This window comes from Pipistrellus hanaki, assembly GCF_964339955.1.
Source record: "Pipistrellus hanaki genome assembly, chromosome: 18".
Taxonomy (NCBI): Eukaryota; Metazoa; Chordata; class Mammalia; order Chiroptera; family Vespertilionidae; genus Pipistrellus; species Pipistrellus hanaki.
This window is the reverse complement of record NC_140520.1, coordinates 27398508-27423421: the sequence shown is the minus strand read 5'-3', so window position 1 is coordinate 27423421 and position 24914 is coordinate 27398508. Positions and strand designations below refer to the sequence as shown.

At 47.6% G+C, this 24914-nt stretch overlaps 1 protein-coding gene across 3 annotated transcripts in view; it reads right to left on the bottom strand.

The window, feature by feature from the left end:
- Positions 1-24914, bottom strand: part of KCNH1 (potassium voltage-gated channel subfamily H member 1) — a 283459-nt gene that overhangs the window by 162949 nt on the left and 95596 nt on the right. For all 3 annotated transcript variants that reach the window (XR_014793300.1, XM_084865530.1, XM_084865531.1), the window contains exon 7: positions 19929-20358. Coding sequence is in view for 2 of the 3 variants with exons in the window: in XM_084865530.1 (XP_084721656.1) it covers positions 19929-20358 (430 nt within the window). In the remaining variant the exon portion in view is untranslated. The remainder of the gene's footprint in view (positions 1-19928; positions 20359-24914) is intronic.

Sequence of the window (24914 nt, the reverse complement as noted above, 5' to 3'; positions counted from 1 at the left end):
ACCCCAGCCCTGTAAGTCAATTCTCCACCTACATCTCTTGGATAGCTCAATGCTTTTTAATCCAAGCTGATAATTCACCCCCTAAATAGCACCCCACCCCAACTCCCACACCTGGCCCTCCTGCATTAACCCAGCTCCATGGGAGACACTAGTCTCACAAACCTCCCCTCCAAACACTTTCACAGCCAGTCCATCTCCTGATCCCACTGACTCCACCCCCACACTCTGTCCAGGATCTTGCCAACTCTCTATCTCCACTGCCACCACCACGGTCAGAGCCTACCTTGGCTCTATGGGGACAACCACAAAACCCTCCTTACAGAACTCTGCACTCATGCCAGCCTCTGCCTCCAGCTCACTCTCCACATGGCAGTGGGTGGTGGCCAGATGTGGGATGACTGGAAGCGTGAAAAGCAAGAAGTGGAGGAAGGGGATCAAATCAGGAGGCTCTCTCAGTATTGCCATGCGGGGCAATGGGAGGCAGGATCGGGGTGTGATAATGATGGGCAACAGGTTCTTGTGGAGGCAACTCTACAAGCTCCCTAGGGGAGGAGACAATGAAGAAAATGAGGGGAAAGGCCCAGGGGCTTAGGTTAGGAGTAGGAGGTGCTGTTAAGAGAGTAAAGGGGGAACCAGCAGGAAGAATTGCTTTGGGGGTTCAGGCCAAGCCTGTTGACCCTGAGATACTGGAGAAGAGTTGCACAGTGTCTTACGTCCCACTTATCTGTTTCGTGTGAAGGGATCTGATAGTCACTTCGATGATGAGCTGCTAGAGGCTGGGGCCACATCGCCTATGGCTTGAATGCACTCATTTTCAAAACACCTTTCCCTGTCTCTGCTGCACAGCCTCATTCTAGCCCTGGTCTCCTGGACCCACTGGTCCTACACATTGAAATTCCTTGCCTGTGAGCTATCCACAGGCTAGTTGTTTTGTATTGGCTAGTTGTTTTGTTTAACTATGTCTTCTGGGCCCACTAAATGACATCTTCTCAAGCAGGTAGGACTCCTAACTCTTCCCCTTCTGGCTGCTTAAGGTGTGTGGTACAACTCCATTGGCCAGATGGACAGGTGGAGAGATGCCCATCCCCATGACCTAAACTGTACAGAGCCTTTTTTAGACCCGGATCAAATAGCACATGATCCACGAGTCGGCCCCTTTCCAGGTGATGATAACAACAAACCTTTGAGGAGCTCACTACCATTCCCATGGTATTCTCACAGGCCTGCTCTCATACCCAAAGGAGGCATTTCTCCCAAAAAGTCATCTCTTATTCTCTAACGCCCATAGTCCTTCATTCAGAGACCCTTTGCAGCATTTATCACACCCACTTTGGAGCTATTTGCTGGACCACCAGATTATAAACTCCTTGAGGGTAGGCTCTGAGAATGATTCATGTCCCGGATCCCCTCAGCCTGGCCCAGAGCCTGGAGCAAGACTCCATACATATATGATCAATGAGGAAATGAAGAAAGCATGGTCCACATAGCTCTCTGTGTTCATTTTTAAACCTGAGTGATGCTTAGAAGCTTGGAAAGAATGCTGCCAGACAATGACAAAATGATACTTTAGAAGAAATAAAAACAGTTAGGAGGAGCAGACCACAGGGTGACTACTCAAGATTCCTGTATCTGCCCTGTTGAGTGCACCAGTGACCACGTGATTACACAGAGGGGCCCAGCCAAGTTCTCCAGGAGCCATGTCCTCCCCCACCCCATCCATGGGGAGAAGGGCACTAATTTCACTCCCTGAACATTGGGGTGGCACCAACTCCAAGGACCTGGAAAGAAGACACAGAGGCAGGGAGAGAGCAGACTGTGGCCAGAGGACCAGGGAGTCACAGGCCTTCCAGAGCTTCTGCTTCTACCACCTGAGTCCGCAGGTAAGCCAGAGGGGCGCCTGGGTGCCTGCCGGCTCACACTTGGTCTCAGCATCATTGGGATACATCAGCCAAAGCCAGAATAAATACATGGAGCCCCTTGCCTCTGCTAAGTGCCAGAGGGCTTTCACCCCGGCTGCAGATGAACAGAAGCAGCCCACAGAGACCCCATCCTATCGTCCCTTCTCCCCTCCCACCACCCAAGAGACAGTTCCAACATAGACCGAGCCATTCCTCTTTCTGATGACTTCCAGGTAACTCCCAGTATGGGGCATTGGGTTGGGGGTCAAAAGGGGCAAATGATGAGTTTTGGAAAAGATGCATTCACTGTCCATGCCAACAGCAGCCCCTGCTCTGTATGAAGAGATGGAGAAGAAAGAGACCTCCTCCCCTAAGCAGTTTCTTCCACAACTAGCAAAGGGGAAGGGGCCCCAGGCAGGCTGGTTTCAGAGCCAAGGATGTGAAAGCTGCTGGGAGCGGCTTCCCAGGGGAGAGGCTTCGAGTCCGGCAGTGCTCCGTGACCTTGCAGCAGCCTAAACCTGGCAGCCAGAGTGTCTCCTTCAAAACCCAGCTAAGCTGCTGGGAGACACTGTGAAGCTCAGAATCGAAGTCCCAGGCTTGTTTAGGAGGATGGAGGAGAGTGAGAGACAAGGGAAGGGAAGGAAAGAAAGAAAGGGGGTTAGAGAGAAGGAGTGCAGTGCCAGGGGATGGGAGCAGGTCACTCATGTGGTCATCCCCACAGGTAGGAGAGGAAGGGGACGGGCAAGATGGAGAAGAAACACAGATGTGGGTCCAGCTTGGATCCTGGGGCCTGTGGCCTTGCAGCAAAGTCCTTACGGCCTCACATGAGAAAAATGAATGGATAGTGACTTTAGAGCAAACATCCAAGCACTAAGACCTCCACACCCCAGGCATTTGGAGGACAGTGGGAGCCTTCCCCTTTCCAAACACCACCACCTCTGAGCTAGCATGAGGCCTGACCTTCCCAAGTTGCTAGGCACCTTCCAAAGTACACTCATGAGTGACCCAGAGGGGGTGAGAGATGGGGGATAGGGAGCTCTAGGAGAGTCTGATGAACAGACCCTGAGGAGACATGAACCAGGAGCAAACAAACCAGTGAAAGGAGGAAGGAGAGAGAGGGCACCTGGCCCTCTCTCAGTCCCTCAACAAGAGCGGGTGGTCCCCAGCTCTGCAGACAAAATCAACACTCGGTGCTTCGCTGGGGAGTGCTTCATTGCATCTGACCAACAGTTCCTTCAGTAAAATAATCTCAGAACAGGTTTTCAGTTTTGCCCCAGAAGAGCCAGAGGAGCCCAAGCAAAGGGCACTGCAGGAAGGAGAGACCAGGGAAGATGCTGCTCTGCTGGGACTGTGCGTCTCTCTGCCACCAGGTGACCCCGGGCCCTGGCACATGATGGCCGTGGGAGGCGGAGAGGGAAGTCTTGGCTTCGGGAGGCAGGCTCATTCATCATCGCTGCAGGCCAGCCCGTCTGTTCCCCTCTGCCGCTGCCCAGGCGCCCACAGACCCTCCATCTGGCTGAAAATGATGCTTCTGAGCATTGTTGAAACGTCGCCTCTACCTGCCTGGCTGGGAAGGATGCCCGTGACAAAGCAGCGGTGCAGTGGCACACTCTGTCCCCAGCCGCAGGCAGGGACATTGCCAGGAGCTATATATCTACACTCTTCATATTTCTGGAATCCCTCCATCTCTCTCCATCTCCCCCGGCACTGCTGTGAACACCCTGGCTGTCGCTTCTGCCTCTAGTCTTGCTCACCTCCAACCCATTCTCTAATGATAAAATCCCCTGCAGAAAATCCAGGCGAAGGTGTACAGGTGGCCCTTGAAAAAGGAGCCCCCACTTTCTGTGGGAGCCTTGATGCTGGCCAGTTGCTCTCTCCCCCCGATGCTCCAGCTATGTGAGCTCATTTGATTCTCTTGGGATGCACTGTGTTCTTTGGCCTGCCTCCATGCTCCTCCATCTCTCTTCATTTCACCCGGCTAACTCTAGTCAGCCTTCAGGTTGCAGTAAACACCATTGTTCCTTGACCCCTAATACTTATATTTGACTACAATCATAGGACGTCTCACCCGACAGAAAAATTGTGCAGTTGTCTGTCTCCTGCTACTGTCACCTCCTTGCAGCTTGGTTTATTGTTTTATTTATTCTCAGCATCCAGATGCTCAATTTTTTGTTAAACGCATGAAAAAAATATGCTCATCAATCATAGGCAGTAGACTGGCAACTGCTCTGGGAGGACTCAAGAAGGGCCGATAGCACCACAGAATGAGGTCAAGCCTTGGGAAGCCCAATTAGGCCAATGGTCTTGTCTTTACTCCAGCAATATTGCCACCACCCACTCTACTCATGAATGCTGGACATAACATATATGTTATTACACCAGCAAATAGCAAAAAAAAATTTTTTAAAATGATTGAGATATAGGCTCAAAGTAAAGTCTATTTGCTGCCTCGAAATTCCTATGATGTGCCTTGCACACAGTAGGCTTTCAATAAAAGTTTAGAAAAAATAGAAGGCTATAACCAAGAGTAAGCCCCTGTTCTCCTTCCTATTGGAATAACACACCTCCAGTCAACCCACTGAAAGTCCTCTCCAGAAAGTTCTGCCCAAAATTATAGATGTGCCCATGTGTCTGCGTCTCAGAGAGGTGAGACAAGGGTCATTTTTCTGTCTCCAGGAGGTGAACGCAGAGGCAAGGGAAAAGCAAAACTGCTCTTAGGGGGCTAACACAGAACTGGACCCACTAGCAATGCTGCTCTCCCCTCCTCCTCACCCCTCGGTGCCAGGCATACCCAACCTTTGGGGACAGTGAGCTGCAGTCAGCCTGGAAAAGACTAGGGCGGGTTAAGCAGGTCTCTCTTCACGTACCTGACCAGGAAACATGCACTTATGGTCCCAACTCACGGTCCCTAAGGAACTGTGGACCGTCAGCAGCAGACTCCGGCAAAGCGATGCCACCTATTTTCCTCACTAATATGCATAATTAAGGTCATTAAGTTATGAATGTGAGAACATCCAACTGGAGAATATTTAAATAATGAGATAACTGCTTTGCAAGGAGCCTGATTAAAGGGAGAAAGAGTAGCTGAGTGAGCCCTGCCAAGAGGTGACCTCACAGAAACCTCCTCAGCACAGAAGGAGAGCATCCCTCTTGGGCGTCTGTCCCTGATGACTCCCCAAGCCTCTCCCTAGGCCTCCCCACCACCCAGGGCCCCCACCTTCGGTGGACTCACACCTGGGGGAGGAGGGTCGATAAACTCTGTGGAAGATGCAGAGATATTCTCATTGGGGCATTGTTATTTAATTGATGTTGAAGGCCAGTGCTATGAAGGAGTGAATGATGCCTGCCAAGGCATAACAAGAGCAGGCTCTGGAGTGGGCTGCCGGGGAAAGCGGCCTACTCACTCTCCATGGGCCTCTTTGTCATTTTTGAAAGAAGAGCCGAAGTAGGACGACTTCCAGACAGTGCTCACTAGGCAACCCACATCTCTCTTTGGGGTGGATACACAGAGGAGAGGGAAAGGAATGATAATAATAACCATCAGTAACTCCAGCAAAGGAGCTGTGTGTGACTTCTGTGTCTTTCACCCCAGTGAACAAAGAACAAGGTGGAACTGGTCTCACATATCCTTGTTCTCAGTGGGGCTCTCAAAGGGGCACTGTGGGTGCTGAGGGCACACCTCAGGATTAGGTGGAAGCTCTGGATCTTCCTCACATGTCATATCATGTCATGTCATGTCATGTCATGTCAGTCAGCCAGCCACCCCGGGCCTCACTTCCCCAACTATGAGGTCTAAGTGGTAAAAAGTGGACAATACACTTCACTTGCTGCAACACACTATACCAATGTAGGGAACTAGAATTAGTATTTTCTTTCTCCCCAGTCAAACCCACTTGCTCCACTGTATAAGTACCTACCTCCCTCAGAAGAGGCCTTACTTGCACACCCTTTCATACTCAATCTTTCTTTCTCTCTCTCTCTCTCTCTCTCTCTCTCTCTCTCTCTCTCTCTCTCTCTCTCTCTCTCTCTCTCCACCTTCCTCCATCCCTCCCTCTCTCCCTCCTTTCCTCCCTTCTTCCTTCCCTCCCTCCCTTCTCTGGTTTCCGGGTCTCAGGGGAACAGCTGGATGAAGGGCAAAGCAGGTGGCAAATGCAATCAGGTCAGAACTCCCAGAGGTAGGGAGCCATGGGTGCTATTTTTTTTTCTTTTTTTAATATATTTTATTGATATTTTACAGAGAGGAAGGGAGAGAGATAGAGAGCTAGAAATGTCGATGTGAGAGAAACATCGACCAGCTGCCTCCTGCATACCCCCTACTGGGGATATGCCCGCAACCAATGTACATGCCCTTGACCGGAATCGAACCCGGGACCTTTCAGTCCGCAAACCAATGCTCTACCACTGAGCCAAACCGGTTTCGGCAATGGGTACTATTTCCAAGTGGGCTTCTTGTGGAAAGCTCAGCATGTGACCTCATGCGAGCCCTCTGCCTTCCCCAAGACTCGTGCTTGGCTTCTAAACCTGGGGATTAGAAACAGCCAGGTCTCAGGGGCAGTGCTGCCTATGAAAAGCAGGTCTATAGTTTAATATGGGCTAAGCAGCAGCCATTTTTTTTGGCTGTCAGACATCACAGCAGACACAGTGCCAGGAGACAGAATGACAAGTTGCTGTGGGGTCAGACTTCACTGCTCAACACCATGTATCTCCTCCCAGACTCGGGTAACGCTTAGGAGCACCCACGGGAGACCAGTGCTGACTGTCATTCCACACAATGGCAGTCTTGGCTCCAGCTCTCAGCAGCACCCCAGAAAATTTCAGAGTTCCCATGCCTCCTTTCACTGCACGGAAATAAGAGACATCCAGTGGGTGAAATTCATAAAACAGTGTTTGCAAGTACCCTATCCATAATAAAGCTGTGGATTGAAGAGCCACAGGCCTTGCTATTAACCCGGCGCTTTCCTTCACATTTGCTCTGATTTGCTCACGGATGGGTTTAGGAAGCTCCCCTGCAAGTTCCTGGGGAAGTGGGGGTGGAGGAGAGGTCCCAGTGTGCACTGCTTTCACACTATGTAATGTGAAGGGATGAATAAATGGGCCAGAACACCCACAAATTGATATGACTTGTTATTCAAATTCATGGATGACTTGAGGCTAGAAAGGTAATAACCAAGAGGGTAGATTAAAGATCACAATCCTTGAGTATGGCAAAAGCATCAACAACAAAGACAGAAACATAAATAGGGCTTCATCAAAATTTAAAACCTTGTGCAAAGAACATCATCAAGAAGGTAGAAAAGCAACCCACAGAATGGAAGAAAACATTTGGAATTCAAATACTTCACAGACAACCAATCAATCACAAATAAATCCAAAATGATCATTTGGTCAAAGCTCCATCAGGCACATGGGGGCAAAAAGGCTTGGATTTATTTGCATGTGCTGCCCCAGGAGCCAATCAGGTGAGAGTGTGCAGGGAATTAAGGGCCATTTCCCAGAAATAATAACTCCAAGTAGCCAGAAACAATGCCCTTCAAGTGCCAAGACGGTGTTTTAATGGTAGTCATGGAGTTGGGTCCAAAAAGCCAATAGCTAAAGCACAGAATGGTAGCAATGTTGTTTCTCCATGTATTAAGGCTTGCCAAGAAGAAGCTTTGTTTAGGAACATTGATCTAGGGCAGTGGTCAGCAAACTCATTAGTCAGCAGAGCCAAATATCAACAGTACAACGATGGAAATTTCTTTTGAGAGCCAAATTTTTAAAATTTAAACTTCTTCTAATGCCACTTCTTCAAAATAGACTCGTCTAGGCCGTGGTATTTTGTGGAAGAGCCACACTCAAGGGGCCAAAGGCCGCATGTGGCTCGCGAGCTGCAGTTTACCGACCACTGGTCTAGGGTGAGATTCTGTGAGAGAAACAGGAAAGGGAGAGGAGAGCACCACATGGTGTCTTCTAGCCCAAACACAAGAGAATCCAAGTAAGGGTCTAAGAAAAGAGACTTGGATCTTTAAAAAATAATAACAATAAACGCAAGTCAAATGAAAGCATCCCATTCTGGAAGCATCCTATGAGTGCCAGAGTTTGGCTCAGGTGGGAGGAGGTACTTCTCCCCACATTGGAGCAAAGTACAGAGCTTCTGCATGTCACTGTGGGTGACAAGGAAGGAGTAACATCTACAGCCCCACAGGGTAGAGGTCCTCACTGGGAAACCATGTGGCACATGACAGGACTGGCCAGTGAAGGAAAGCAGAGACTACCTGGTGGAGGAAACGGGCAGCAAAGGTCAATCCCCAGTCAACATGAGACATCACGGACACCCCTTAAACCATAAACGAGGGTCTAATGACCTGGCTGGAGAGCCGTAGAAAAGGGAATCCCTGTTTTGTTTGTCCTACTGTGACTTTGTGCCATGACCCCTGTTCCCAGATGGGTGCTGCCAAGGGAAATGACGAGACACATTTAGACAAATATCAAATGGTGGACTTGGATCCAAAAAGCTCACTGGAAGAGCAGAAGAGGGTGAAAATGTGATTCCCAGTAGAGCCTAAGAAATAACTTAGGACTTGTGGCTGGGCGCCAGTTGAACTGTGATCAAATGTATGATGTAGCATGAAAATACAAACTCCCACTAGGAGAAGCACAGAAAGATGCATAGATGTGGTGAGGCTTAGTGCAAAGTGCTCAGACCCTGGAGGACTGGGGTTTTTGGAGATTAAGTCCTTTTCTTGCTCTGCCACTAACCAGTGGAGTCGCCTCTTCTCTCTGGGCCCCGCCTTCCCATCTGTACGATGATGCTGTGAGGCCAGATGGTCTCTAAGACCCCTTCTAGTCCTGAGACTCACTCAAGCTCTGAGTATAATTTCAAAATGAGGGGAGTAAGGGCTCTGCTCAGTGCTGCTCTGGCCAAACCACAGGCAGGTCACTGAGCTTAGTCCTGGGCCCCTCCTAAGTGAGACACGAACGAATGGGGAGAGAAGAGAGATCGTCATTACCTGGGTTGGACAAGGTTCTCAGCCGCGAGTGGAAGAAGCTGGGAGAATACCTTTGGAGAGATGAAGCCTCAAGGCAGACAATTGCTTTCAAATACCTGAAGCACTGCTGTGTAAACAGAAAGCTAGGTTTGTCCCATGAAGTCCGGGAAGTGAAGAACCAAGAACAAGGATAGAAACCACAGGGAGGAGATTCCGGTTCCATGTAAGAGGGAAACTGTCACCCTCAGGCTTATCTGGAAGCGGAATGAGCCCATTCCTGGGGACATTGAAACGTCAGGGAAGGGATTCAAAGATGTAGTGAACAGTGACCCTGATGGCATTGGAGGTACTTCTCAGTCCCAAAATCCCATGACTGGAGATCTGGTTAATTATCACAGAGGAGAAAGGGCTGGTTATTCCTGTCTGCACACCATTTCTAAGTGCTTGGCACACAGTAGGGGTTTAGTAAACGGTGTGGGAGGATGGAGAGAGGAGCACTGATGCAAAGACGGAAGGCTCAAGTGTCCCCACCTTTGCTCAGGAGCCCCACCTCCCTTCCACTTGCGAAGGTGCTGGATTCCAGCCAAGGCCTCCGTGCTGGCGGGTGCCCGACGCTCCCTGCAATTACACACCCACGTTTCCCAGGAGAGATGGAATCCAAAGGACGCCCGGGGGAAGAACCTGTGGCTTCTGCCTCTTCCCTGCCTTTCTGCTCAATCTGCCAGGTCGCCCCATGGCCTGAGAACCCCTCCTTTGGTGTTGTCCCCACAAAGCTGCCGTCAGCCTGCTGCCCTGTGCAAAGCCGCACATTTGTGCCTTGCTCTGTATGGATCCTTTAGAGTTCACTGTTGTTTTCTCTAACGGGTGCATTCTGCTTCCCGGGAGCTCTGAGAAGGGGGCTGGCCTCCATTGTGCAATTATAGTCAGGAAGAGGGACCCCTCCACTGCTCTCGCTTTCCAGCCCTGCCCACTCCTCTCCCCACCCCTCTCCCCCATGAGGAGGAGCAGAGGTCACGCTCCTGAGCAGGGTTAGCCTTGCAAAGAGGGCAGCTGCAGCTCTGCAGAACTCACCCGTGAGCTTTGACATATTTGATTTTCTCTCTAAGCCTCCTGCTCTTTCATTTTGCTCTTCCTCCCAAGACCTCTCTCCTTGTCAAGCTTCCTTGCGGCGACAGTGGGTTTTTATCAGCACGCCGCTATGATTCAGAGCCAGACCTCTAGCTGATGAGAGCTAAAATTACTCTCGCACACGCACAGAGGGCCACAATGGGGAAGAGTGAAAATGGAAACGTTTTTCGAGTCTGCAAAGTCACTCCCAGGGAGCCGTGCCTGAGAGCTCCGTGCTTTACAGCATCCTCCCTGGAAGATCTTCACCTCGATATTTAGTTCCAGAAACGAGCCTTTAGCCAGCGCCTCTGTGTGCAAAGCATCGGGCTGTCCCCACGGCATCACCACCTCTGCAAGCACCTCCTCCTGCCTCTGAGCCTACCCAAGCCCCTTGCTGGACTGTTGAACACGTGGCACGGACCAAGGGTGATGGATGAATGGCATCACCATCAACTAACGGGCCATCTGCGGCTCTGGGCCGGGCACCAGGCAGATACCAAGGTTGTGAAAGGCAAGAACCTTTCTGTCATTCTGCACCATCCCGTTTTACAGACGAAGAAACAGGCTCAGGAATGAAGTAGCTTGTTCATTTGACTGTTAGTAGTGGAGCCAGAATTCATATCCGTGTCTGTTTCTTTTGATCCCATGGACCGTCTATAGTACAATGATTCTAGAAATTACAATTAGGTTCTTAACTGGTTTCGTTGGCAGTGGAGCTCGCCTTCAGAAACCGTCTTCATTGTCTGGTCTGCTGTCTGGGGAGCACCAGTTTGAAAGGGGGCCGCTGTCCAGAAGATGGAAACCAGCTGTCCAATATCGTGGCTGCAGCATCTTCAGCTTAGCAAATGGAGCGAAAGGCTTCAGTAGCCACTGCTGATGTCCTCCAGTGAGAAATGAAGGCTGCGACCAGTGCTTTTTCTAAGTGACAGACCGAAAGACTGGGATCCGAGCGTTCAAACAATTCGGCACATCAGCCTTCTTGCAACTTATTGCAATCCCTGCCACGTGGCATGTGACGGATGGGCGGAGGTGGTCACCAAACCTCTACTGTAGGAGGGGGTCTGAGATGCTGACAAGCCTGGAAGCACAGGGTAGCCCTCAGACCCCCTCAGATCTGCACAACTCCCTCCCTCCCTCCTTCTCTTCCTTACTCCCTCCCTCCTTTTCTCTCTCCTTCCCTTCCTATTTTCCTCCCTTCTTTCCCATCTTCCTCCCTCCCTCCTTCACTTCCTTGCCATCTTCCTCCCTTCCTTCCTTCCTTTCCATTGTCCTATTTGGCAGGAAGGGGCAGTGGCTGCCTTCCCTGCTGCCTTTTGCTCCAGGGAAGCCTGGTGGAGAGACAGTGAGCTTGGGGTCAGAGATCTGGGTTTGAACTCTGACTCCATCAATCACAAGAAGATTGACCTGGGGGAAACTAATTGACCTCTCTGAGCTCCAATTTCCTCATCTGTAATACTGGGACAAAAACATCTGTGACACAGGAGTGTGAGGAGAATTAATAAAGAATGTGTATGAAACTGGGTAGCATTATGCTAAGTGAAATAAATATCACATGGTCTCACTCAATATGTGGGATATAATCATCAACATAATTTGATGAACAAGAATAGATCCAGAGACAAATGGCAGGGGAGGGGGGATTAAAGAGCAACCAAAGGACTAGTATGCATGCATATTAGTATATCCAATGGACACAGACACTGGGGCGGTAGGGGCTTGCCCTGGGGTGGGAATGGCTGGGGGGAGAGGTGTCAATTGGGGGAAAAGGAGACTTATGTAAAACTTTAGACATAAATTTTTTTAAATAAAATAAGAAGTCACTGTCAAGCAAAAAAAAACAAAAAATGTGTATTAAGTGTTCCACACACAATATATGCCTACAAACCTACCACTATTAGTACTATTCTTACCTACCCATCTTTGTAAGTCATGCAAATCCTACCCATGATTCACCGGCCACGTAAAAGCTCTTTAGTGCTGCGCTCATCTCCACGTCACAGACAAGGCCACTGTCTTCCCAGACATCTGAAGCACAGACTGGCTCTGCTGCTTATGCCGTGAACACTCTCTGCTCTCCAGCCCTTCCCATTCACATGCTCTTTCCTGTCTGCATTTGTGTTTCCCACATCAGAGCATAGGCAAATTGGGGAAGCGATGATGTCTGTTTTCTCTCCCTTCCTCCATTCGTTCAACATTTATTGAACCCACTGCGGACCAAGTCAAAACCCACACACAGCCCCTGATCTAAGGCAGCTTGCAGTCTGGCTGGGAGACATCTGCAGATGCAAGGAGATAACTCTTGAGAAGGACCTCAGTACCTAGCCCAGGTTCTTCCCAAACACATGAGCCCCGCCCTGACCCTGACGGGGTGCAGAGCCCCTGCCCTTGTTCCCCTGTCCTTTCCTTAGCAGAGACTGGGCTTCCTCCAGTAAGATCTCATTTATTCATCCAGCTTCCCCGGCAGACAATAGCACGTGAGGGCAGACCGTGCATCTATCTCATCTGCTGCTATATCCTCAGCCCTCACACAGAGCCTAGCACATGGCAGATATCCAAATACTGCTTATGAAATGAACCAAGAGGCACTCAGGAAAACTGCTGATTGATTGACTCGGGTTCTGGGAACTTGGCAGGCAAACCTAACGTTTATTTTATCTGGGACCATACCTGTTGATGTATTTTTAGAAAAATATTCCCCTGGTGGGCATTCCTCACCTCACCCATTTTAAAGAAGGAAGGAGAATTATTTTCTCCTATGTGTGATTTCTTGCTGGCTACCTGTAATGATCAGCCTAGCAGCTGGGAGCCACAACAAAGGCTTGAGAAGCAGCAGCTCAGGAGGAGTGAAACTTGATCCATCAAGTTCCTTTGATGAAAATAGAATGGGAGCCTTACCACTCTTCTCTCACCTTCACCCCTTCTCCCCAAGGTCTGAGGACATGCCATGAAGGGACCAGCTGCCACAATCTACGGTACAACAGTGACGTATGGCCACCAGTACCAACTGCTGTCAAAGAAGAGCAGGGAGAGCGCTGAGCTGGGATTGGTGAGGACATGAGCTTCAGCCCAGCTCTGAGTCTACCCAGCCACGTGACCTTCAGCAAATCACATCAGGTCCTCGAATGATGTCAGTTGGTTCAATGTCATTTCACTATAATGTTGATGAGATGCCCTAGGAACTTAACTCTTTTTTATACCGATTAGCCTACAGTAAAATTGTTCGCAACATCATATGGCATTTTGCTTAAAGTTGCTGAATCTATCAACGACATGAAGTGAGGACTTAATTTATTCCATTATTTCCTCCACCAAGAAAATGGGAGAACACTACCCATCCCATGAAGTGCTGAGGAGACAACAAGCAGAGGAACAAAACAGAAACGAAAGATCCGATGGTAGCCACATCTCTACATGACAACTTCCATTCGAAAGAAAATTATATTTTCAAAAAGAAAAGAAAGAACTTTGCAAATGGCGTGGGCATCCATCGATAGGCGAGAGGCAATACCCTTCATCTGGTTGGGCAGAGTCTCCTAACATCTAAAAGTTGTTGCAAATTCTTCTGCCCCGTACAGTAACCCAGCTAGGAACAAGGAGAATGTCTTCCCACAACACACGGACTCAGACGTCTGTCACTACAACGACCATTCCAAGTAGCAGAGAAGGCTTCCAGGGAAAGCACCCCCTCCCTCAGTCTTTCTACACCCCCTTCTTTCCAACTCTTTCTCAGCCCGCTCCCCAACACCGCACACACCACAGAGGGCCTTTGCCCCTCCCACATCCCAGAATAACAAGCAAGAAAAGCAACACAACCAAGTGGAACTTCCTTGTCAAGTAAAGTTGATGCAAATCCCTGTTGGGCCACCTCTCACCCTGTGGCCTTGGGGGAGTTACTTTGTGTCTCTAAGCCTCAGTATTTTATTTTATTATTTTATTTTATTTTATTTTATTTATTTATTTTATTTTTTTTTATTTTTTTTATTTTTTTTAGCCTCAGTGTTTTTATCTGCAAAACGGGTCATAAAGCCTAGCTATGCAGGTGTTGAGTGAGGAAAAGGTCTGGGCAGGACACCTGACATGTCCTGGGGGCTCCATGCATGTGTTTCCAGTCCTTCCGTCCTTCTCCAGGGGGAGCATTCTCATTTCCCGGGGGCCATTTCCTGCCCAGTGAAGATCCCCCCAGAAAGGCCTGGCAGCTGTGCCAGGAGGTCTCCCTGAGCACGGAATGACCTTCTCTTCCTTTAACAGCTTCCCCTGATTTGCTTTGCAGCCAGGCCTTTTTTTTTTAAGCTTTGTATCTGGGGAAATTCACATCCGGACATAGGTATATTTCATGACCAGTGCATTAAATACTGCGATGTACCTGATGTTTTATGCAAGTTCAAAAACCTCTGAAAGTCAAGCACACCCGAAGGACTAACAAATGGCTGAGAGGCGGCATTGTTTGATGAGTCCTAGAAGTAGGCGGTAAGAGGGGATGGAGGAGCAGGGCGAGACGACCGTGGTCTGAACACCCCTGGGAAGCTGTGTGCTGGGCACACTGCCGCAGTTTACCTTTCCATCCCCAACTCTTAGTCGGGGGCCTGGTATCCATCTCCACTGGCAGTTGAGGGAGCTGCCAGAAGTCAAAGCACTGATCAAGAGTAGAGGTGAACAGAGGTGGGCGTCCAAGCCAGAGCTGTCCGGTGGCCCCAAAGCTCAGGCTCTTTTCCAGGATCCGACAGACTGTGCCGGACACAAAGGAGAGAAAAGCAAGGAGACCCACAGCCCTGCCTCCAGAAGTCTAGAGTTTCACTGGAGCTAGGTAAAATACCCACGAGGCAGGAAAGGGAACCATGAAGTCACAAGACTCATTATAGTGCCATATCATGTCTAAGGGCGAGTAAATAAACTTAATTCAGGGTCCGTCAGCTGTAAGAGTACAAAGGATTGAGAACCAGGAGGAGAGAAGGGGATGTACAAGACAGAGGCTGTGTCAAAGATGGACATGCACAGTGGCAAGCAGGAGATTATATATATATATATATATATATATATATATATATATATATATATAAAATATAAATATAAATATAAATATAAATATATATTTGATTTCAGAGAGGAAGGGAGAGGGAGAGAGAGATAGAATCATCAGTGATGAGAAACATTGATCAGCTGCCTCCTGCATGACCCCTCTTGGGGATCAAGCCTGCAGCCAAGGTATATGCCCTTGACCGGAATCAAACCCAGGACCCTTTAATCAGCAAGCCAACGCTCTATCCCCTGAGCCAAACCAGCTACAGCAGGTCTTTAAAAAAAAAAAATCAGATTCTAGAGAAAAATAAACTTGTTTGCTGGCTAGAAAAAAACCCTCTAAGAATAAATGAGAAATGAATAGTTATTTCTCCCATAGCATTCTGGACATTGCCCCATTTCCCAAAATAAACAGAAGCCCAAAATGAAATTAAACAGCATTCTCGTGCAATTATTATTTTCTTTCTCCTAAGAACAGGGAAGACAAGAATGAACTGGGAAGAGCAAGAAACAATTGCTGTTATTAACAACAACAATAAAATCGCGACAATTGGATGCCATGATTTTCAGTTTTCTTCAGAGAGCTATCATATATCATTATCTCATTTAGTCTCACTTCTGTAAAGTGAGATTGTCAGGAGCTTCACACCCCCAAACCACAGGAATGAAAGGGCACACACAACCCAAAGCACAGTGCAGACCTAGGACTGTGCTTCCTCTCAGCCAGGAATTCAGGAATGGAGCCCCACCGGGATTTCCCTGCCATGGAGGGCGAATGTTTGCTGCTCTCAAGGGAAATTCGGAGAGGGAGGAAAGCGGAGGCAGACAGACACAAAGGCAGCCCCCCACCAGCTCTTCTTGTCCATATCACAGAACGCATGAGCACTCAGAATAAAGACTACATTTCCCAGTACCCTCTGCAGCTAGGTGTTGCCAGTCTACCAAGTTCCAGCCAATGTGATGTGGTCAGAGGTAATATGGCCATCTCCTGGCCTTGTTTCCAGAGTTCAGCTTACCTCCCTTTCCCTCCCTTCTTTCAAAACAAACATATGGCAGAAGCTGAACCAGCCATCTTGGCTCCTGATGTGGAAGTTGTGCGCTGAAGGGAAAAGAGAAGCCTGCATGTCTGATGATGTCTTACTAACCCTAATTGAAGAGGCACACACCTGTTGATGCATGTGCCTGTCGAAAGGGGGACATCCCCTCCCCTGTGTCACACAGAGGACCAGAGTGGCATGTGCTTCACTCAGCGTCACCCACACAGGAAGTGTGCTAAAAGGCGGGAAGAGTCCACTTGGGGTGAGGCCTGGCAGGAGATCCCTGGAGACCCACAAGAGGGCAGGGAGATCAGGCAGGGGCTGGCTTGCCTCTGGCCCAGGACAAGACCCTAGGATGGAAGTCAGACAGAGAACCAGGCACTATAGATTGCCTACACACTAGCAGGGGTCTTCAAACTACAGCCCTAGAAACTTAACTCAATTATTTCCTCCACCAAGAAAATGGGAGAACACCACCCATGGCTACCATCAGATCTTTCGTTTCTGTTTTGTTCCTCTGCCACATGCGGCCCGCAGAGGAGTCTGATCCGGCCCGCCAGGTTTTTTGGGCAGTGAGCGCAGCCGAGGTGTTACAGTAGGAATTAGTAGTTCATATAGTCTGGCCCTCCAGCTCTCTGAGGGACCGTGATCTGGCCCCCACTTTAAAAAGTTTGAGGACCCCTGCACTACAGCGAATCACCAATACTCATTTTAGCCAACAGTTTTCACTTCTTCCTATTGCAATTTTCTCTTATCAGAACTGAGAAAGGTAAGCAAGATGGAAAATACTTAGTTTTCCTGCTTCCTGGCATCCTCTGAGGAATTTGCCCAGTTATAATGAGATATTCAGTGCCAGAGAGCAGAGAGGAGAAGCAACACAAGGCTTCTGGGTAATCTATATTATGGCTAATATACTGCAACAGAATAGGCAAGGAATAATAGTACCAATGCAAGTAAAATTCAAGGTAAAGGGGACGGGGGGGGGGGGCGAGGGGGGGAGAGGAAGGGATTACAACGTAACCAGTATTTCAAAGGGCTTTGTGTCTCTCTATGCCCCTTAAGAAATGGGGGCCTGACCGCCTGAGTTACTGGGGACAGAAAAGCACTGACACACTGTCATACATGCAGGTGTGGTCCATGCTCCCTGTCGCCAGGGGTGCCAATTCTGTGAGCCATGCAGTCAGGAGGTAGGTTTGTCCCCACGCAGGCAAGGCAAGATCAGAGAGACCCCACCAATCTAACAAGACACCAAGCACTGGTTCCCAGCAAAGGCCGTCTGGAATGTGAGCGTACGAGGGTGATTGCCACCATGTTGTACAGAGTGCGAGAACCTTGCTGTTGGTACGAGAACTTGTCAGACACGTCACACGGAAAGTGGAACAGCTGTAACCGTGACAGGCTGCTGAAGAATGGCTGATTCCCACAACACCTGGTCCCCCTGGGTCCATACCGAAAGCTTGTTCTTCTTCCATTAAAACAACGATAAACAGGCGCACACAAGGTTTCCAAGTGCGGAACTGCTAGCTTGCTCAAGTTCACGGAGAGAATTTTCAAAGTATTGGTCTATCAGCTGGAGAAGCCGGTGGGCCTGGTTCTCAGACCTCACCTGTGCAGGTGCATCCATAGGAGGAGCCCAGCTACTAATTCAGGGAGGCCTCAGTCCAAACCCTGTCTCTCCTGCTTACCAGTCCCACGTTCCTGGGAAAGTGACTTGATGTCTCTGAGCTTCCATTCCTCATCAGATGAACATGATCATCTCGCAGGCACAGAATTTCCATGAGTAGGAGAGTGTGTGTAGAGCACTTAGCATAGTGACTAACCAATGACTGTTCGGGAAATGGTGTTCCTGTTAAATAGACTGTGTATTACACGTTATTTCACAAAATAAAAGCCTCATCCAGCTCTGAGAAGGTGCGAGAGAAAAGAGGTGTTAATCGCTGTTGGAGGTTTTCCCTGGAGACCATACCCGGGAAAGGATGCTCTCCATAGGAGAATGGTTTGGGGAAAACAGGCTGCTTATCCTTATTATATGCCACGAGGACTATTTTCTTTCTTCTTTTCTTCCAGGTAAAAGTTTGCAAGGATGTCTCCTCAAGATTTGAAAGCCCCTGGAGAGTCTGTGAAACAGGGCCTATTTTCTGACTGACCACTCTTCCCAGCTTTTCTGTAATGGATAGAATGAGGTGTCTCCTCTCCCCTCTGACAGACAGAAACTGTGCCCGAGCGCTGTTTCTGGTGCCACACACTCACAACACTGTTGCAGGCACTGCTAGAAAACTGGGCATCTGAGGCGGATCGTTCTAGAAGAGCAAAGGTCTTACATACTTTCACACAACATGAGGAAGCATCTCGAGTTCTAATTAAGCGACAGCAATTAGCTACCCACAGACACGTAACACTGCCTCCCGTGGTCAGGCAATCATCTCTATTAAAACCCATTTTGAAGTAAGTAGCAAACCCCAAAGCTCCCTGGGCAAACACTTCCCATGAATCAATTACCCCTCAGACACATGGCAGCACACGCTCAGAGGCGAGCTCTGTGCCTCGGCATGAGGAGTTTTACGGAAGGACTGCATCCCACCTGATGAGGGGGTTGCAAAATAGGAGGGGGCTGCAAGCCACTTGCAGAAGGGGGCGCTGGATCTCTGGTGTGAGCTGGACGGAGCACGAGAAACGGAAGCCTCAGGCTCCCCTGGTCTTAGAATTCCCAGGTCGGTAGAACAAGTAATATGTCAACCCCACCCTGAGGACGACATCCAGCCATGGGGTTTCTGCCGGCTGGAACCAGATTCCAGCTTCATCACGTGCGGCCAGACTACTACCCAAACCAATGCTTCATGGGAGGATTGTCCTCTCCCATGTCACGATGTGTCACTGACATGCAATTGGTGCTCTTGGCAGGCTCACCAGGAGTCCCAGCCACTCAAATCAATGTGCTTTCCCCAGCCTGTTTGGTCAACTCTTCCCTTGGGAATCCTTTTAGTGAAGGTAGCCGAAGGCTATTTCCAGAATTGGCGATAGTAACCACTATGCAGTGGTCAGGGGGTACTTTATTGAGATGGAAGTACCTTCCTCAAGAACTAGGCTTGTTTTTGCTTTTCAGTCCCATCAAGTTCATCCCCTAACCCTTTACCTCTCAATTGAACAAGAGCATTTTTTTTCAAGTTTTCCTTTGTTTTGGGGCTTTTTTTCTAGGTTTTGTTTGGATTTGAGACATTTCTTAACCATCAAGCAAACATCACCAATATTAATCTAGATCAGCACTGTCCAACTGAAATTAGGTTCCAAATTTTCCTAGGTGCCACATTTAAAAAGCAAAAAGGATTATGACATTGTAATAGAATCTTTTATTTCAAAACTATTGTTGTTTCGATGTGCAATCACTATGAAAGATGATGAATGAGATAGTTCACGTTTTCTTTTCCTACTTTCTCTTACTGAACAGTGCAGACCTAGGGCTATGCTTACATTGACATGGAAAGACTTCCACAATTCACTCTTCTACGGACAAATTACATGTGTGGCATTTAGGTCATTTTAGCTTTACAAAAACCTATCTCTATGTGTTCAGATAAGGAGGGAAAATAAACTGTAAGGGAGAGACCAGATGATAATGATAGCTATCTCTGAGAAGTACCTGGACAGCCTTTCTTTTTCTATTTTGTGCTTTCTTAGTATTTTCTAAATTTCTTTGCAGCAAACATGTGCTTTTTTAATTATTGGGAAAACGATAAAGCTAGTCTTTTTTTAAAAAAACAAAACAAAACACACACATCTTCCTTCTTTTAAGTTATTACAGCCCTGATCCTACTGGCACTGTAGCCATTACCCTATGTCCAGCTAACAGAAGAAATGGCCAAACAGTATTCCCCAGCCCCAGCCCCAGGCACTGTCATACTCACAGCCAATCATCATGATGGCCACTGCAAAGATCTTCTCGATGTCTGTGGACGGGGCGATGTTCCCGAAGCCCACGCTGGTGAGGCTGGTCATGGTGAAATACAGCGAGGAGATGTAGACAGAATTCTTGCTGGGACCACCTTCCCATTTCCCTGAGCCAGACCCGTTAAACTGGTAAGGGGTGCCAATGTCCATGGCCAGCTGGTAGAGCCAACTGTTGTTGCGGATGGTCTTGGTATCCTCATCGAAGATCTCATAGTCCCCGATGCTGTACCAAATGCAGGCCATCCAGTGAGCAGCCAGCCCGAACACGCACACCAGGAGGACCAGCACGGCCGCTCCGTACTCGATGTAGTGGTCCAGCTTCCGGGCCACGCGCCCCAGGCGGAGCAGCCGGACGACTTTCAGAGAGCTGAACAGGCTGCTGATGCCCTGGGAGAGGAGGAACACAGAGTCAGGGCCAAGAACCGAAAAGACTATCCCCCCACTTCTCCCTCCCTCCTCCCAGCCAGCCTGTTCCTTCAGCATTTCCATGAGATGCAACAGCATGCAAGCCTTAAAAAGATCGTTTTAACATATGTCATGATATGGCAAACTGCTCATATATATCCGTGTACTTATTCACAATGTAGTTAGAATTTTATGCCAAGGTGTATTATGGGAGATTTCTATTGGCTTTTTTCCTACTTCCATTAAAAATTAAAAATAAAAAACCCAAGCTAAATAAAAAATAGAATTTTAATTTAATCATATTATGCAGACGCACACAAATATAGACGAGCATTTTTCCATGGCATGAGTTATTTTAAAACAATTTTAATATTAAATAATATGGAATATTTTAAGAATTGCTTAGCTTATATTTCATATTGTATAATCTTTTGTTCTAATTATATTTTGCATAAGTATACAAATATTTATGTGTTGAAAAATGATCAGAAAACACACATGGAAAGATGTAAAACATCTGTTTTTACATTATCAGTAGTTATCGCGGCAAAGTTAGGGGATTGCAGGCAATTTTTTATTATATTTGTACATCTTTTTGTTATACTTGTATATATTTACTTAATTTCTATGATTAACATTTTTATTACTTTTATAATTAGAAGAATATATTTTAAAAACAAAGAAACAGCTGAGAAGAACTGAGATTCTGTTTTCTCAGAAAAGTTACAAATTATTGGAAGGTAACATCACTTCTGTCAGCCAGGGATTATACAACTGGACATCATGTATTTAAACATAATCCATCCAGGAATCTCAGCTAAAAGGAACCCTCTGATTGCACCTGGCCAAGCTTCCCCCTTTCTAGTTGGTGTCCGATGGTCCCACCAGGACAGGCCTAGTCTCTGAACAGTTCTCTAGGCACTAGCACTGTGGTAGTGGAAAAACACCAGAGGAGAAATCTGGAAAATGGAGTCTGAGACCCCCGTAAGCCTAACGTGCTATGTGAATCTGGACAATTCAATTACCTCTCCGTTCCCTTGTCTAGATAATGAGGGAGGCGGACTTACAGCGGTCGCCAATCTTTCAGACCTCACAGACCACCAGTGGCCCACAGACCACCGGTTAGTGACCACTGCTTCAAAGATTTCCTCAAACCAGCGGTCACCAACCTTTCGGACCTCCAGTTGGCGACCACTGGACTAGAGGATCTCCAAATCTGCAAATACTAATCTACTCTTATCTCCAAAAAGAACCAAAATATAGTACAGCAGCTACACCACGCCAAACCTCAAAATGAATTTCAATGTAGATTTCCATTAACTTTTCCTACTCCCACTAAAAAGCAAATAAGCAAACAAAATAAGAACTTTGAATCAAGACTTCCGTCTCCCTGACACAGCAAAAGTCCACTTGCGGGTTGAGGCCCTTCCCCAAGCAGAGAGAGTGGCTTCTCACTATTCTAAACACCGGACAGATCCCAGGCCATTGCTCTTCACTCTTGTTCCCATGAGGACAAGCCCCAAGCTCAGGTTATGTCACAGACAGAAGGTTAATGTGTCGATGATTTCTGACAAAAATGTGTAAATGGTTTTGGAGTCTCTCCAAGACTACATCCTCTTTCTGGGCACAAACTGAACTGCATTTCCCAGCCTTCTTCCAGCTGCGTGGGTCTCAGGACTAGCTCTCACCAATAGAATGTGAGGTGAAATGTGTGTCACTTTCACCTCCAGGCCAAGGCAGCTAAAAGTCAGTGTGCTTTCTCTGCATGCTTTCTCTCCCTCCCCTCTACCCTCTCCCCACCCCGCCTGCTTTCTAGAGGATGCTAATGTGATCCGGAGGCTACGACTGAAGATGGTGAATGTATAGCAAGGAAGGAGCCTGGGTCCCTAAAAGACAACGTGGAACTCCCTCTCCTGACCAATTTACTTGAATCATATTGTTATGTAAATGGAAAAAAGAGAAGCCTCTAAAATGAGCTACTGAAACTTTGGGGATATTTGTTACAGCATCTGTATCATTAGCCCTCCCTGACTGCAAGCACACAAATCATAGGCAGCATAGCCTTGTCGAGAAAGAACATAGGATCAGGTTGCCACATACATTATTTTTGTTGAGAGGAGGGTGGTGGAAATGGGATTTATTGCCCTTTAAACACACACACACACACACACACACACACACACACACACACACCAAATAAAAAGTTGTATAGCCCTAAAACTTACAACAGAAAAAATCATGTCCTGCTCAACATATACCAGCAAATGGATGATAATGGGTTTTTCTAGGCCAAGAAGCAAGTCATCTAAACTGTCAACCTTGACAAAATTTACCTTTGGCATGTCCAGTACTCGTCCCCCCTGAGTTCCCTTTTCCCTCCATGAGCTTTTCTCAAACCTGCTATGCAAAATCCCTCCTATTAAGATGCAAGAGACTGATGAGGATAAATGGATGACATCTCTCCACAGGGCATCTGCATTTTAACAGAAGAAAACTAAGTTCCAATAATGGAATTAAAAGTACCAACAGCCTTGATGAAGAAGATATTTTGGGAGGCAAAGGAGCCTTTTTGATGACTCAGAAATCAAACACATGTAAGCATCCACCTACTTGCCACCTCCTCATAAGGAGGCTCCTGAAGCCATCTTTCAAAGCAGCTCCAATCGATAGCGGAACTTACTACCCAGGGCGAAACGGCCTCGTCATTTTCCCTCACTCCTACTCAATCCAGAGCAACACTGACGGAAAACCTACTGTGTACTCCGGGGAAGAGAGGATAATGATGCTGCCCTTGTCTTCTCACTCAATATTGTCTCTTCAGTGCCTGGCTCATGGAAGATGCTCCAAAGAAAGAAAGGAGGGAGGAAGCAGAAGCAGAATAACTGGCGAGAGAGGCATGCTATGATCAGTGAAAAGATATTTCTACTAAGAACCTCAGAATTGAGAGCTGAGAGGGCCGTAGAAGTCCAGCTCCTCCAAGTCCAGCAAGGTCTCTTTGAGCGCCATTACAGGATAGTCTTCCCACCTCTCCTTAAACTCTTTCCTTAACTGCCACCTTGAAGATTCCATTCTGTGACGGTCATTTATGGATATGAACGACTGGGCTCCCATCAGCTTTCTTACCTCCCTTCCGCTCCATCTGTACTTCATCCCTTCTCCCTTCTACATCCCTTCCCAGCAGCTACAACAACACATGCAGCCACTACCTAAAGGTCACACTATTCTCTAGCCACACGTGCCAGTATCAAGCATCCCACACAGCGGATGCACATTTGCATCTCTTAGTCTGCTCAAGTGGGCCCCTCCGCCCAGAATGCCCAGCTTCACCATTTCTACCAATTGGTGACTAGTTATCCTTCAGGCCTGCTGCCACAACACTACTTGTTCTTCAGGTCTGCCACTACCTCCACCCTAAAGCCCTCCATGACTACCCTGAATCCCAACCAATCAATCAGTCCTCCAAATGTCTGTGGTAATCTATCCTTTACCACTTGTACACATTGTTTTGCCTTCTTATAGTTTCCTGCAGCTGTTCCCCACGTACATCAGGAACTACACTTTCCTGAAGACCAGAGCCACTTGGTATTCATCTTAGATGCCCCCTATTGGGTTGAACGGTATTCTGCCAGATTCATGTCTTTTCCAGAAACTCAGAATGTGGCCTAATTTGGAAATAGGGTCATTGCAGGTATAGTTAATTAAGATGAGGTTATATAGAAGATCCTTAATTCAGTGTGACTGGCGTTTCTATGAGAGGCGAAGAAGAGTGGAGAGAGAGAGAGAGGGAGAGAGAGAGAGAGACACCAAATGATTCCCAATGCAGCAATTGGAGTGATGTGATTCGAGCCAGAGAATGCCAAGGGTCACACCGGAAGCCAAGAGGAAGGCATGGAACAGATTCTCTCCTGGAGCCTTCAGAGGGTACATGGCTTTACTGACACCTTGATTTCAGAACACACAGCCTCCAGGTCTATGACAGAATAAATTTCTGTTGTACTAAGCCACCCGTTTTGTGGTAATATGTCATGGCGGCCCTAGGAAACATACAGGGTCTAAAGCCAGAACTTTCTTAGAAAGGATCTCAAACATTTTCTTAACGGAATTGAAGAGCTTGTATTATTAGGGAATTTTTAAAATAATTTTAAAGAGTCTTTGGAACAACATGAAACATGCATGCCCTCATTGCATTATTTATCTGTGTTCACACTGATGTTCTATGACATGGTCTTGCATAAGTTCTCTCTCAGTGCACTAACAGCTGGAATTCCAGCTGTTTAAAGGCATTTCAAGCTCTTTGTTTGTGTGTGTTTTTCTTAACTGCCTGAAGTTCAGTAGATGCAATAAATAAAACAGAATTCTCCAAAGTGCTTTTATTTATTTTAGTATAAAAACACGGTAGCGCCGTATGGCAGAGAATCACATTTTCCCAGGGACTTCTTGTATCCGAAAACCTCTCTCACATTCCAAATGGTTCCAGGGTTTTTTTTATGACAACATTAAAATTATGAAGAACCAAGACTTCCAAGTGGAGTCAACAC